At 46.0% G+C, this 14,509-nt stretch overlaps 1 protein-coding gene and 1 pseudogene across 1 annotated transcript in view; one reads left to right on the top strand and one right to left on the bottom strand.

Annotated features, from left to right (window-relative positions):
• Nucleotides 1-1,790: 1,790 nt before the first annotated feature.
• Nucleotides 1,791-14,509, bottom strand: part of LOC130680538 (collagen alpha-4(VI) chain-like) — a 283,814-nt gene continuing 271,095 nt past the window's right edge. Inside the window, 6 exon segments of the mRNA XM_057491269.1 lie at nucleotides 1,791-3,892; nucleotides 3,895-3,927; nucleotides 5,634-5,786; nucleotides 5,789-6,120; nucleotides 6,122-6,236; nucleotides 7,487-7,577. Coding sequence (XP_057347252.1) covers nucleotides 3,858-3,892; nucleotides 3,895-3,927; nucleotides 5,634-5,786; nucleotides 5,789-6,120; nucleotides 6,122-6,236; nucleotides 7,487-7,577 — 759 coding nt within the window. The 3' untranslated portion in view covers nucleotides 1,791-3,857.
• LOC130680616 (transmembrane protein 242-like) lies at nucleotides 9,099-13,547 on the top strand (annotated as a pseudogene).

Here is a 14,509-nt window from a genome sequence, read left to right as displayed (position 1 = left end):
GGTTCAAGGCCCTTCTGTTTCATTGTATTAAATATATCATGCCATTCTCTTCTGGCCTGTAGGGTTTCTGTTGAGAAATCTGACGTTAGCCTGATGGGTTTCCCTTTATAGGTGACCTTTTTCTCTCTAGCTGCCTTTAACACTCTTTCCTTGTCCTTGATCTTTGCCATTTTAATTATTATGTGTCTTGGTGTTGTCCTTCTTGGATCCTTTCTGTTGGGGGTTCTGTGTATTTCCGTGGTCTGTTCGATTACTTCCGCCCCCAGTGTGGGGAAGTTTTCAGCAATTATTTCTTCCAAGATACTTTCCATCTCTTTTCCTCTCTCTTCTTCTTCTGGGACCCCTCTAATACGGATATTGTTCCTTTTGGATTGGTCACACAGTTCTCTTAATATTGTTTCATTCCTGGAGATCCTTTTGTCTCTCTCTATGTCAGCTTCTATGCGTTCCTGTTCTCTGATTTCAATTCCATCAATGGCCTCTTGCATTCTATCCATTCTGCTTATAAACCCTTCCAGAGTTGGTTTCATTTCTGCGATCTCCTTTCTGGCATCTGTGATCTTCTTCCGGACTTCATCCCATTTCTCTTGCGTATTTCTCTGCATCTCTGTCAGCATGTTTATGATTCTTATTTTGAATTCTTTGTCAGGAAGACTGGTTAGGTCTGTCTCCTTCTCTGGTGTTGTCTCTGTGATCTTTGTCTGCCTGTAGCTTTGCCTTTTCATGGTGATAGGAATAGTCTGCAGAACTGGGACAAGTGACGGCTGGAAGGACTTCCTTTCTTGTTGGTTTGTGGCCCTCCTCTCCTGGGAGAACAGCGACCTCTAGTGGCTTGTGCTGCGCAGCTGCGCGCAGACAGGGTTTCTGCTTTCTGCCGGGCTGCTATGGAGTTAATCTCTGCTGTTGCTGTGGGCGTGGCCTGGCTCGGGCAGCTACTCCAAAATGGTGGAGTCACGTTGGAGCAGGAGCTGCTGGGAGGCTATTTATCTCCGTAAGGGGCCTCCCTGCTCCCTGCAGCCCAGGGTTAGGGTGCCCAGAGATCCCCAGATTCCCTACCTCTGGATTAAGTGACCCGCCCTGCCCCTTTAAGACTTCCAAAAAGCACCCGCCAAAACAAAACAACGACCACCAAAAAAAAAAAAAAAAAAGAAAAAAATTTTTAAATTAAAAAAAAAAAAAAAAGGTTTTTAATTAAAAAAAAAAAAAAAAAAAAAGGTGGTCTTTCTTTCTTTATTCTCCGGTGCCAGCCTCAGGCCTCTGCTCACCAGTCTTTCTGCCTTGTTTCCCTAGTATTGGGGTCCCTATCCCTTTAAGACTTCCAAAAAGCGCTCGCCAAAACAAAACAGCAAAAAAGGAAAAAAAAAAAAATGGTCGCGCGCTTTTCTTATGTCCTCTGGCGCCCAGCCTCCAGTGCCCGCTCACTGTTCTTGCTGCCCTGTTTTCCCAGTATCCAGGGCCCTGCACTCTGGCCCGGATGGCTGGGGCTGGGTGTTCGGCAGTCCTGGGCTCCGTCTCCCTCCCGCTCAGCCTATTCTTCTCCCACCGGGAGCTGGGGGGAGGGGCGCTCGGCTCCCGCCGGGCCGGGGCTTGTATCTTACCCCCTTCGGGAGGCGCTGGGTTCTGTCAGGTGCGGATGTGGTCTGGATATTGTCCTGTGTCCTCTGGTCTTTATTCTAGGAAGGGTTGTCTTTGTTATATTTTCATAGATATATGTTGTTTTGGGAGGAGATTTCCGCTGCTCTACTCACGCCGCCATCTTCCGCCCCCTCTCCGTTATTTCTTTTGAAAGCAAGAAGATAAGGGATCTGCTGGAGGAAGAGACATGGAGAAGCAGCCTGAGAGGCGGGGAAGGTAGGACGGCCTTGGGGTTTCATGGGGCAGGGACTGGCCGGGGGAAATGGAAATGTGGGGATACTTCTGGCCTCAGTGGCGACCTGACTAGGACCGATGAGCTGACCAGTAGGCTCTCTGCACCTTCTTCACCCTCAGTAGGGGGAAAGGATGCCCAGAGCATGGCTCCTCACTCCTGGGTGCTCAGTGAAGTCACCGGGTAAGTCCCATGCCCGAAGATTCAGACTGAATTAATCTGGGGTGAGGTGTAGGCATTCATAATTTTTAATGATTCCCAGTTGATTCTAGCCAAAAGTGAAAATCACTGCCTTAATAAGATTACCTGAGGGTATTGTATACTGGAAATATAGTCATCAGCAAGATAAGTTCTTATGCTTAAGTTTTGGCCTAAGGAGGTGAAATGTTAGTGTCCTTGCTGGGAGTACCTGTTGCTGTCTATTTGGTTTCATTATTTCCTTTGCACCTGTGTTTGCTTTGGAATCTAAGAGGCAGGACCCACCAGCAGGAGCTAACCTGTATGCCTACTATGAATTATGTCTTATTTTCAAAACAACCCTATGAGGTAGGTATTCATCTAATCCCCACTGCATAGATCAGAAAACTGAACCACAGAGATTAAAAACTTCCCTACGGCACTCTGTCTAGCAGCCCCAGATGAAGAACCATCGAGGCACCTTCAAAACCTCCAGGCAGTCATCCCTCATTGACCCTGAGCAGGACTGCCCACACCTCGGGCTACAAGCTCTTTCAGCAATCTTTTCCCTGCCTTTTAAAAAGTTCAGAGTCTAGTCCCCCCATAACTCTTTCAAATGTGTTTGCTGTTTGCTTAATTTGTTGATCCATGTAAGAGGTAACCTGGCATTTCCATTATTACATGCTGCAATCCAAATGCGATGCTACAGTTGTTCTAGATGGATCCAAACTGTTCTCTAAACATGATTGGAACTATGTGGCCACTAACAGATGAAGGAGCCTCTACAAGCCAGTGCATTTCCCCTGAAGGTCTCCACTTTGGCATGATGGCAGCTGCCTCTCTGCAATGAAGTGAACACTTGGGAGTACTCCATAATACACCCCCATAATACTCCCTGAAATAGCTTCTGGCATCTCCACTTTTATAGTCAGATCAAAGTTAGCTTCTGTATGTTTCTTAAACTGATCTCTTTAACTGCATACACAAATTTGTGCACTTGGAAGGAAAGTGTATAAAAAGCCAAAACTTGCATGCTAACACAGTGCACAGTAATTTTTGTTTAAAAAGATAAAGATTTTAAAAAGTGAATTCAACCTAAGGAGGAGGAGTCCGATGTTCACCGTCGGCAGTGCCTGGGTGCCCTTCTTCTCTGGCCTCCTTCGGTCTCACAGGTGTTTCTCATTCATCTCCTTCAGCACCATAGGCATCCTTTTCATAGCAGTCAAGTGTTCATTGCTGAGTTACGTATGTCATTGTGGCTTTTCTACTCTCCCCTAGGAAAGAGTTCGCTACTCCAAGTGCTTCCAAATCATCAGCAAAGCCAGATATGCCAAACTGGCCCTCGGGCAACCTGTATGGGAGCAATCAGGTCAGCAGCATAACCAAACCACAGGGACGGAGAGGCTGTACCCCCAGTGACACTGCTGGATTCTGTAAGCTTGACGCTTGGGCACAGCCTGCTGCTTTTCCTAGGTTTGCAGAAGCATTTGGACAAACATCACAATAATGTGTTTAGCATTATCCATTTTCCATCTGGGACATGTGATTAGAGGATGAAATGGAAAGTTTCCATTTCTTGCTTTTATATACTTACATGCTCTTTGAATTCTTTACATTAGTCCTGTATTACTCTTACCATTAAAAAAAATATGAAACCACACCAGAGTTTTCCAAACACAGGAGCATCCTAGCCCCAGTGGTTTGGGTCAGGTCAAAGATTGGCATTGCCTGTGACCTTTCTTTAGAGAGACAGTGTCCTGTAGGGGCAGGGCTGTGAGACAACCTTGGCCTACCTCTGGACAGGCACAGCTGATCACAGCAGAGTATCCCCTTGCTTTGGTTCCCCAAAATGATCTCTTGGGGTGGGTACTGGTTTATTCCACCAAAAGGTAATATAAAAATCAAATCAAACCAAACCAAACCAAGCATAAAATAATACAAAACTTAAAAATAAAATAAATGTAAAGTATAAAACAAAGTATTATCCATTAAGACAATATTTAAAAGACATAAAGAACCAAATAAAGTAAAATATGCAATAAAACAAAAAGTATAAAATAAAAATTAAATTAAATATAAAAACCAAAAAAATATCCATTGACACAAGATGGAAAAGATATAAAATAAATTCAAATAAAGCATAAACACAACAGTAAAAGCAAATAAAATATAAAAAACAAAATAAAAAACATAAAATGCATCCTGTATTAATATAAAATAAAATCAAAACATAAAAAAACAACAAAAAATTAAAATGAAACCTAACATAATAAAACATAAAATAAAATGAAATTAAAACAGATTAGAATGATTCCTTCAGCCTGCTACTCCCTTAGAGAATCTCTAAGCGGTCAGCCCTCTGGCGCAAGCCTCTCCTCCACCTCCTGCAGAGATAAGGAATCTAAAGTTCAGAGTGATTCACTGGCCTTTTTAGGACCACACAACTCACTTGTGGCAACGCCAGGACCAGAGCAAGTTCATTGAACTTTGTGCCTCTTGAATTGCAGAAGCACAGTGCTAAGTCAGCACCTGTAAAATGTCTGTCACACTCCCTTTATTCTTTCAGGGATGAATGGGCAGATGTCCCACAAGGATCCCAATGGCTGTCACTCCCACCTATAAACTGAGAAATCAGTGTCTCATGGCAAGGATGGCAAGGAGACCTCATGTGTCACAACAGGGCACCCTGCACAGGGACTGTTTGGGACTATTATGCCTTAGAGGACAAAGCCCAAGGCAAACTCCTGGAAATGTGGCCAAGAGATTCCCCATCTCCCACCCTACAATCTCCACTATCTTGCTAGGGATACAGATGTGGTACTGGCTGTCCATGAATCTGGTTCAGCTAGTTCTGATGGGAGGTGAAGCTACTTGGACAGGAGGCAGGGGAGAACTCCAGCCTGGATGTGCTGTCACAGTTCCCTGTTGGCTCAGCCACCCAACATGAGGTGGGGACCCTGGACTGCTGTCCAAGTCCCTGCAGATCTCTGAAAGTAGACGTCATACGGTACTGTTACTCAAAGTGTGGTCCACGGACCAGGAGCATCAGTACCTTGAAAATGCAGTACCTCAGGCCCCAACTCAAACCTGTTCAAGCCGAATCCACATTTTAACAAGAGCCCCAGGAGATCCATGCATGTTAAAATTTGAGAAGCATTGTTATATACCCCTGGCTTCCAGAGTCTGTATCACTATGTGTACTAAAAACAGTAACTCAATAATTGTGCCTTACATTGTATATAGCACTGGTGCTCTCAAAGCCCCCCTGCGTGCACATATTTGAATGTAGATTTCACAAATAAGGAAGAGACTGTCATTTTGGTAAATGAGAAAATCAGGAGGTTGGGTGAAAACTTTAGATGAGAGGCTTCAGACAGGAAATCAGCCGTAGGCTTGGCAGTGGCAGGGCAACGAGAGTGCACGGTTTTCAGGAGAGGGTGTGCTCTCTGGGAGCTCCCCAAAGGCTGCGGGGCTGTGCAGACCTCCATACGGAGACGGTGCAGTGGATACCCACTCTCGCACATGACAGGCTCTGGGGTTACTCTCCCCAGCCCACCCTGGGCATGCCCAGTGCCCGGGGACTGCTCAGTTCTTAGGAGATTCAGGAAGGCCCTCAGGAATGCCCGGGCGTAGGCCACGTCGGCGTCTGAGACCCCTTCCAGGCACAGCAGATGCTGCTCTGGGGGAGTGCTGGCCCCGTGGGCCAACTCGGCGGGCTCGCGGGCCCCCTCACCCGGCCCAGAGCCAGCATGAACAGCGTGATGCCCTGGCACTTGGCTTCCAGGGACACAGCCCGTAGCTTCTCCCGGTCCCAGCTGCTGGTCTCGCCGGCCAGGATGGCGAAGAGCATCCGCGCCTTCCGCGGCCGCGGGGCGGCCAGGAGCCCCCGGGGCCAGCGTCCACTCCAGGGCGTGCCCAGCGCGGGGGCTCCCTGCGGCGGGCGGCCCGCGGCCTCGCGGCCCAGCCTCTGCATCTGCGCACTCAGGCCGAACGAGGCCAGGCGGGGGCTTCGAGCACAGGGGCGCCCTGCGCCTGGCCGGGAGCCCAGAGTCGTGTGCGACACCAGGGCCGCGCGCGCCGCGGGAGGACGAGCGGGGCCGCGCCGCCCCCACGAGCCTCAGGGCGTCCAGACAGCCGTCCATCACGAAAGCCAAGTCCGTGTCCACCGCCGGGGGGCCCGGGCGGCAAGGGTCTGGGGAGGAAACGAGGCCGGGCCGGTTAGCTCGCTTCCCTTCCCTTCCCCTGCAGACCCTCAGGAAGGATGGTGCTGCTGCGCCGCGCGGACAAGATGGGCCCCTCGGCGCTGTAAGTAAATGTGCCCAGTTTCAGAAGAAAGAACTGAGAAGATGTGATTCCACATTTAATGTTTTCAATCCCTAGACTCTATGGTTTCCTAATCTCCAGGTTCACAGACACCTTACTGCTTCCATCCCGGCTCTTCCTCTTCCTGGGAGTGTGACCTTGGGCAAATCACTCAGCCTTGGCCGTGCCTCGGTTTCCAAATCTGTCAGGTGGACGTGATGATAATACTAGTACTTCTTTATGAGTTGGTTTGTGAGGTTTAAATAAAAAATTTATTAATATGTGGGCATGCTCAGAATGACACCTGGTGTATTTTAAGAGCTGAAGCTCCACAATCCTAGTTAGGCTTACAACCCCACAGGTGAGATTGAGGCCTGGAGCGGGGATGTGTCAGGTGAGAGGGTGGCGCTGAACGCCACTCATCGAAGCTAACTCCACAAGTGGCAGCTGCTGCATTTGCCTTCAGAGTTCTCAGGGACAAACCTGTGGCAGTGGTGGGTCTCTGTGGACCAAGTGGAGGGAACAAGCGGGCCCCCACTTGACTTAACCTGCAGGACGCACTCTGGACCTGGGATGCGTGGGTATGGATGACGTGTTTCAGCACAGAGTTTTCATGGCACAGGCTGGTGTGGGGTGTGGGCTATGGCGATGGGAGCTGCAGACACACAGACACTGAATGACGGTGCTGGCCAGTGGCAGTTCCCACCTGGGCCCCAAGACTTGACAATTAGTTCAGCCATCTGCCATCAGCGCCAAGGTGCTGCTAAATAAGGAACACAAGCCAAGCACTCCAGGGCCTGGAAGGACAGGGGAACATGCAGAGTAGGCTTGGGGTAAGAGGAGAGGGAGGGGAAGGGACTGTGGGGCCCTAGGAGACACTTGCCCCATCAAAAGGGGCAGGTCCAGATCAGCTCTGGCTGGCGGTGGCCACAAAGGAATGCAGTGTCTGCAGTTCTCGGGACTGTTCACTTCCCCAGAAAAATTGGAAATCCAGACTTGTAGGAAATCCCCTAATTCCAAAACTCAGCTCAAACCAAGCAAATACACATATGCAGAGCACATCTGCCCTGCACCCACGGGTTGATCCACCCTGGTCTAAACACATCTGTCTGACCAGAAATGCTGTCCAGGCTCACTTACCATAGCAGAGGGTGCAGTGGACCAGGTGCTCCACATCCTGCTGGTGCCCCGGCTCCCAAACAAACACCTGAAAGCTGCTGGTTCCATCCATCTAATCCAAACACGTACAATGAGTTTATCATTAGCTGAATTAAACTTAAGGCCATGTTCTTCATGCTTTTTCCAACTCAGAAGAGAAAAATATTAATAACTTTTTAAAAGAATACATATCATAATATATATGTATATATGTATATGTAATTTGATGTTATTTATTATAGTTCTTTATAGTCATTTAATTCCTTAGCTCTGACCTGGAGGTCGGCCTGTTACTGGTGTGAGTGCATGAGCTATGGGTCTTAGACTCCCATAGCATATAAAACTGAGCTGCTGTCTTGTTGTGTTGGGAGAAGCATGAGGGAACTGAGGGCTGAATCATTTATAAATTCTGTAAATCTTTAATGATTGTCCACAGTATGCAAGATACAGGATGGTGAGTTGTAAACAGGAGCAGGCAGCCCACTGAAGAAGGGGGTCTGTGGGTCACACACCGTGAGAATGGACAGAGGTGGTACCTTAAGAACCACCACTGGAGACGCTTCCTGGTGCTCGGGGCCGGGAATACCCAAGCCAGAAGGCAAGAGTGAGGCAGAATCATGGAAGGATTTGTAGGGATGGCTCATCTTTTTATCTCCTCATGAACCTTTCTAATTATAATTAACTTAATAACTGAAATCAAGGCTTAAAAACAAAATATAAATAATAACAGTAATAAATCCAACAAGGTCCATGTGACACTGGCTAGATAATCAACAAACCTATTTCCTTGTCTTCCTAGGACCACACTGGACTAGATTTCCCATCCTCCCTTGCAGTTTACTGGGACCACTGAATGGGGTCTAGCCCATGGCATGCACTGTACTTAATGGCTCCCTCAGCCCTCCTCTGCAAGCCAGATGTAGAGGATCCACAGAAAGGTTTTGAAACCCTAGGATAAGATGGGGCCACTGATAGAAGGAGCCCAGGTCCTGAAATGGCTGCATGCAGCAAAACACATGTTCCTTCCCACACGCCCCTGAGAACACACATTCACTTGTGAGGGATGGCAGGAACAATACTTCATGTGGTACGCCACTAAAACTTGCATGTGAATGTTTCACAGTAGCCTTCCCTGACTAATACAGACTCTTTGCAGGATTTCCAACTAGGAATGCTTCCAGATTATTCCTCTCAGGATGCAAGACATGGTCTGCAAAGAGCTAAGTTTAGTCATGCCCATCTCTTTGTCATCTTTCTGTCAAAGCATGTAGGTTGGAGCCACACTGAGGGTCAGCTCTTCCTCCTCCATGCCTGTAGTCAGGAGCTAACAGGCTCTGGCCCTCCTCTGGTAGCAAGGTGCTGGGGACACAGGATGTCATGCTGACCCACAGGGAGACACACAGGTGAGATCACTTTGAAAAAGAATTTGCTGTAACACTCCTTCCAGAGCTCTTCACTCTGTTTGAGACTATAGCACATTCCAAACTTGGTCTCTCAGAGTGAGCTTCCTTGCAGGAAAAATCCTCGAATGGAAAGAAATATAAATAGTTGAACATTTGTTTATGCTCATGTAACACACAAAAAAACATAGAAATGTTCCAAGGTCTCCTAAAAAGAAAAGTGAAATGCATCCTCTCTTGTTCCTCACATGGCAACCTTAAATTACACTGTTTGTGACTTAGAAACTCAAACCAAGACTAATTAAACAGCTACTACCTAAAAGTCTTAACAAGCCCTGTAGAGATAGAAGAGGACACAGCCACAATTTCAAAGAGCTTAAAACCTATGAAGAAGGATAGACAAATAATTTTCAAGAAGTCTAATACTGTGTTTTAAGAACACATGAAAGGAGATCCACTTAAAGAGAAAGGAATAGCAGAAACATGACAACGATAATGACATCTGGCACTTTTGAGAGAATAAGTAGGACACATCCCTGGCAAAGCAGGGAAAAGCATTACAGTGTGGAGAAACAGCATGTACAAAGGCCCAGAGGTAGATAGTGGTTATCTACAGAATTCTTCTAGTGCCCCACACCTTAGAGAATAGAGAACACCCACCTCCAGTGTGCAGCCGCAAAGCACATGGGAAACCCTCATCTCAGGACACTGTGTTGACTTTTCTACTTGGAGCAGCTCAGAAGACATAAGTCTTCCATCTGTTGTTCAGTTTACTTAGAAGATTATGAAATTAAACTTAACTAGAATAGCTAAAAACTTACATCTGTTTTAAACTTAGGAAGAATAATTTTATGATTATGCTTAGAATTTCTATTATTATTGCAAAATTAAAGCTGTGGGAACAAGTACAAAAAACACAACGGAAGTCCACAGGGAACTGATTCAGTGTAGATGTCTCTGTACTTAGCTGTTATTCCTAACACTTAATTACCCCAACTTTGGAAATCTCAGCATCTTGCCAAGTCACTGGTGGTGACTAGGATGTAGGTGGACAAGATAATTCCTGGAGAGGTCTACAGTATGAGGAGAGGAGATAGCGGGCTCTGCGATTCCTAGTGCAGACTCCCATCGGCACCAGAAGACGTGTCAGCCACGGGAACCTAAAGCCAGGAGAGCTGCTTGGGGCTTAAAGCTGTCCCATCGTTTGGCTCAGCACCTTTGGCAAGTCCCTCAACCAGCTTCATCTGGGAGTGCCCGGCTGTGATCCGCTGGGACTAGTGTTCTCTAGATGGGAGTGGGTGGGAAGAGAGGATGCAGCGCAGGGATCCACATGAACATCTTCTTTTGTTTTACAGAGAAAAAGACATTTTCCCTAAATATACAGACGACCCTCCAACCTCAGCCACAATAGTAAAGGACTCCCCACTCTGAGCTGGAGGGACACCCACGGTTCCTTGCAGCACCTTGGCTGCTGTCCTAAGGTGCAGCAGCCAGGGGGCAAAGCTCCTGCCCAGGACTGAACTGGGGGAGGCTCTTGGCCTGCACATATAGGAGCAGAGGGGAAGGAACCCAGTGCCGGGAGGTGGACCTACCTTGGGTAGAGGAAGAGCTAACTGGAGCCCAAGGAGGAGACGTCAGAAACCCTGTGGCACCCAGCTGAGGTAGGGCCTGGGGGACAAAGAGGGAAACTAGGAAAAGTAGGGAAGGAGGCAGGAGAAAGTAGCCATGAACCAGTGCTGACCCCAGGAGCCGGAGTCCAGTTTCAGCTCCAGACCGTCGCGTGGTCCCACCGAGACCACTGTGGAGCCACTGACTCCTCCTGGACTCCCTAGCGAATGTCAGGCGTCAGCACTGCAGGGAGGTGTTGGGTGACACAGTGGCACTTGGGAACCAGACATTTCAGGGTGCAAATTCCAGGACTCTGTAGTTTAGAATAGGTTGCTTCACCTCTGACCTTCCCTATCTCATGTGGGAAATGTAGTTTCATCATGAATTTGTACGGCAGGTGTGAGGGTAGACCAGCACTCCTCGAACTCTGATGTCCATGCACACCATCCAGGGATCTTCTTAAAAATACTGACCCTGCTTGACTAGAACTTGCAGTCCGGTGTTTCTCACAGGCTCTGGGGAGGCTGCTGCTGGTCCGGGACCACACATTGAGTAGTGAGGGGCTACAGTGACATCACGTGCTGGTTGAGACTTTACAGGTGCTCACTAAATGGAAGTTCTCTGACTTAATAAATAGTTAATGGGCAAAGGGGCCTCTCAAGGATCTGGAGAAGGTGGCAATAACAGCACCCATCTCTGAGTGTGCACACAGACACCCTCAGCTATGTCCATAGGCTCCATCTCTTATATTCTCACAACAAAGTGAATTTATCCCCATTTTACAGGTGAAGAAATTGAGGCACCAGTGCCAAATAACAGGTCCAGGTTACATAGGGGCAAAGCCAAAATGTGAAGCCTCATTACCTAATTCCTTCCCTGGGTCTCCAATCCTGGCCTTAGGGGAGCAACACTATAATGGAAAACAGCAGTCCACAAGGGCTGAGCAGCGGGTCATCCGGGCCTCTGAAAGGGCCTGTCTGATTCAGCACCTTTGGCAAGTCCCTCACTTTCTTCAAAAAAGTAAAAAGAAGAAGAATGTACCCCGGCAACTTCACTGAATTTTGAAATTACAGCAAAATTTTAAATTACCCAAAATATTTCTCTTAATATTTTCATCTTCTAAACTGGATTTTTTTCTATCTCCCCGATAGCCAGCATTCTATTCTCTGGCACTTTTTTAAAAGAGCAACACAGAAATAGAAATAGGGCCAGTTCATAGACTTACATCATAGTATTGTTGCAAAATGAAATGAATTAATACATGGACAGAACTTAGAGCTTCTAAACTCTCTTCCTGTTTTTGACTTTTAAATTTAAAATCTCATTATGAATGGGAATTCCAGACTGTGAGCAAGTGGCTTAACCTCTTTGTATCTAGGCCTCAGCATCTGAAAGATGGACCATAATGTCCCCCTGGCTTGTAGGATTGCAGGAACCAATAGGTGGGAAGCTCCTACAGTGGCGCCTGGTCAATAGACATGAGCTATTTTCCTAGGTATTGTTTCCAGAGATGTGTACTTCACTTTTTATAAGGAAAAATAAAATTTGAAATCTAGCATACAAATTACATTTTCCATGTAATCCTCTGCTTTTTAACTTTAAAAATGAAGTTTATGTTTGGAGACACAAGGCAATCAGGCTTTTCTTAATGTTGGGATTAAGCACAAATAGTCCAAATGCTATAATGCTGCTTTATTGAAAGCTGAGATGACACAATGACTCCATCCTTTAAAAATCTCTCCAATATGACCCACAACGTCTGAGCATGTTTAAATGGACTGAGAATTTAGGGCATCTGTTTATATAACCGTTTCAAGGAACAAACACCATTTATCCAGAAGAAGCATATGGGTGTTGTTCTGAAAATTAAAATAACATAGAGGTAAAGGGCAAAAGCCCCACAGACAAAGAGAGCCCACAGGCAGATAATTCAGAATCACACAATATTCCCACTCTCCTAACTGGCTTCCCCAAAGGGCAAAAATGGATTAGGGGAGTTTAGGGGCTGCAGTGTGCCTGGGTGTGAAGAAATGAGGGTTTGCTGAAAGGCCCTGAGAATGGAGTTGTCATTTTTATGGTTTCTCTCCTTGCCACTGTCACCAGATATGAAGCTATTTGTCACATTTCAGCTGGCAAGCACCATTTAACATCCTTTCTATGTTGTTAAATTTAGGGGAATCGTCTCCCAGCATCCTGGGGCAAGAATATGTTCAAGAAATGGAGAAGCGAGCAGATAGAAATGACAGGGCTGAGCCAGTTGGTGCCGGAAGTGGCGGTGGAGGCTTGCAAGCATGGAGGCCACAGGCTCTGGGAGTGGAGAGCCAGCCTCTCAGCTGGAGGCTTTGGGAGCCACTGAAGACCAGCTTTTCCTGGTTAAAGGTGTGCTGTGGTGAGGTGGGATTCTCCTTGGTAGCGCTGCTGCAGCAGGAATGCTAGCTGGATTTGTTACAAACTATGTCTTGGTCACAGCGGTTTAAACAGATAAAAAAATCTATCCATCTGTATACTTAACATCATTATCATTGGCTAAAAAGAAAAGCCCTGAATGGTTCAATAAGATGAAAGACTTCTGAAGTAAAATGCAATCAGCATTTCCAGCAATTCCCAAGAACTCTGAATCAGCTGTTGAGTGGGAGGAAGCATTGAAATCCAAATGAGACGAGCATGGTGGATGAAGTCCAAAATGATTGTTACAGAAAAGGTGGCTTTGGAGATGCTACAAAGGCAGAGGGACTCTCTTGATTTCTCCTCAGGAGCAGATTGTGCAGATTGTTGACTGAACCACAGGATGGATGCTGCCGGGTGTCCTCATAAGAGACTGTGCTTTACCTCATAACTGATGTGGGCTTGTGTGTGTGTGCTTTACAGGGAGGGTAGAGTTTCCTCAAAGTTAGGAAGACTATTTAAAGATACCTATATGGATAATTTTTCTATGTAGACAAGATCCTGCGGAAAATACTTCTTATAGTGTATGACTATAACAGCTGAAACCAAGTTTTGAACCTGAAAAAAATGTATAATAACTTATGATGGAAAATCTTTTTTTTTTTTTTTTAAATAATTATTTTTTATTGAAGGGTAGTTGATGCACAGTATTACATTACATTAGTTTCAAGTGTACAACACAGTGGTAGAACATTTATATACATAATTCTAGGTTCCAGCTATCACCCTGCCAAGCTGTTACAATATCTTGACTATATTCCTTATGCTATACATTACATCCCGGTTACTTATTTATTTTACCATTGGAAGTCTGTTCTTTTTTTTTTTATTTTTGTGAGGGCATCTCTCATATTTATTAATCAAATGGTTGTTAACGACAATAAAATTCTGTATAGGGGAGTCAGTGCTCAATGCACAATCATTAATCCACCCCAAGCCTAATTTTCATCAGTCTCCAATCTTCTGAGGAATAACGAACAAGTTCTTACATGGAGAACAAATTCTTACATAGTGAATAAGTTACATAGTGAACAGTACAAGGGCAGTCATCACAGAAACTTTCGGTTTTCCTCATGCATTATAAACTCTAAACAGTCAGTTCAAATATGAATACTCATTTGGTTTTTATACTTGATTTATATGTGGATACCACATTTCTCTCTTTATTATTATTATTTTTAATAAAATGATGAAGTGGTAGGTAGATGCAAGATAAAGGTAGAAAACATAGTTTAGTGTTGTAAGAGAGCAAATGTAGATGATCAGGTGTGTGCCTGTAGACTATGTGTTAATCCAAGCTAGACCAGGGCAATAAAACATCCACATATGCAGATTTCTCTCAGAACAGGGGGGGTGAGGTTCTAAGCCTCGCCTCTGTTGATTCCCAATTTCTCACCTGATGGCCCCCCTGCGACTGTGCCTGTCTTAGGTTGTTCCTCCCTTGAGGAATCTTACCCGTCTCTGGCTAACCAGTCATCTTCCGGGGCCATACAGGGAAATGTGAAGTTGGTAAGTGAGAGGGAAGCCTTATTGTTTGAAAAGGTTAGCTTTT

Source organism: Manis pentadactyla, chromosome 14, assembly GCF_030020395.1.
Source record: "Manis pentadactyla isolate mManPen7 chromosome 14, mManPen7.hap1, whole genome shotgun sequence".
NCBI classification, from domain to species: Eukaryota; Metazoa; Chordata; class Mammalia; order Pholidota; family Manidae; genus Manis; species Manis pentadactyla.
The sequence above is the reverse complement of the archived record's forward strand: the minus strand, read 5'-3'. Positions and strand labels throughout refer to the sequence as shown.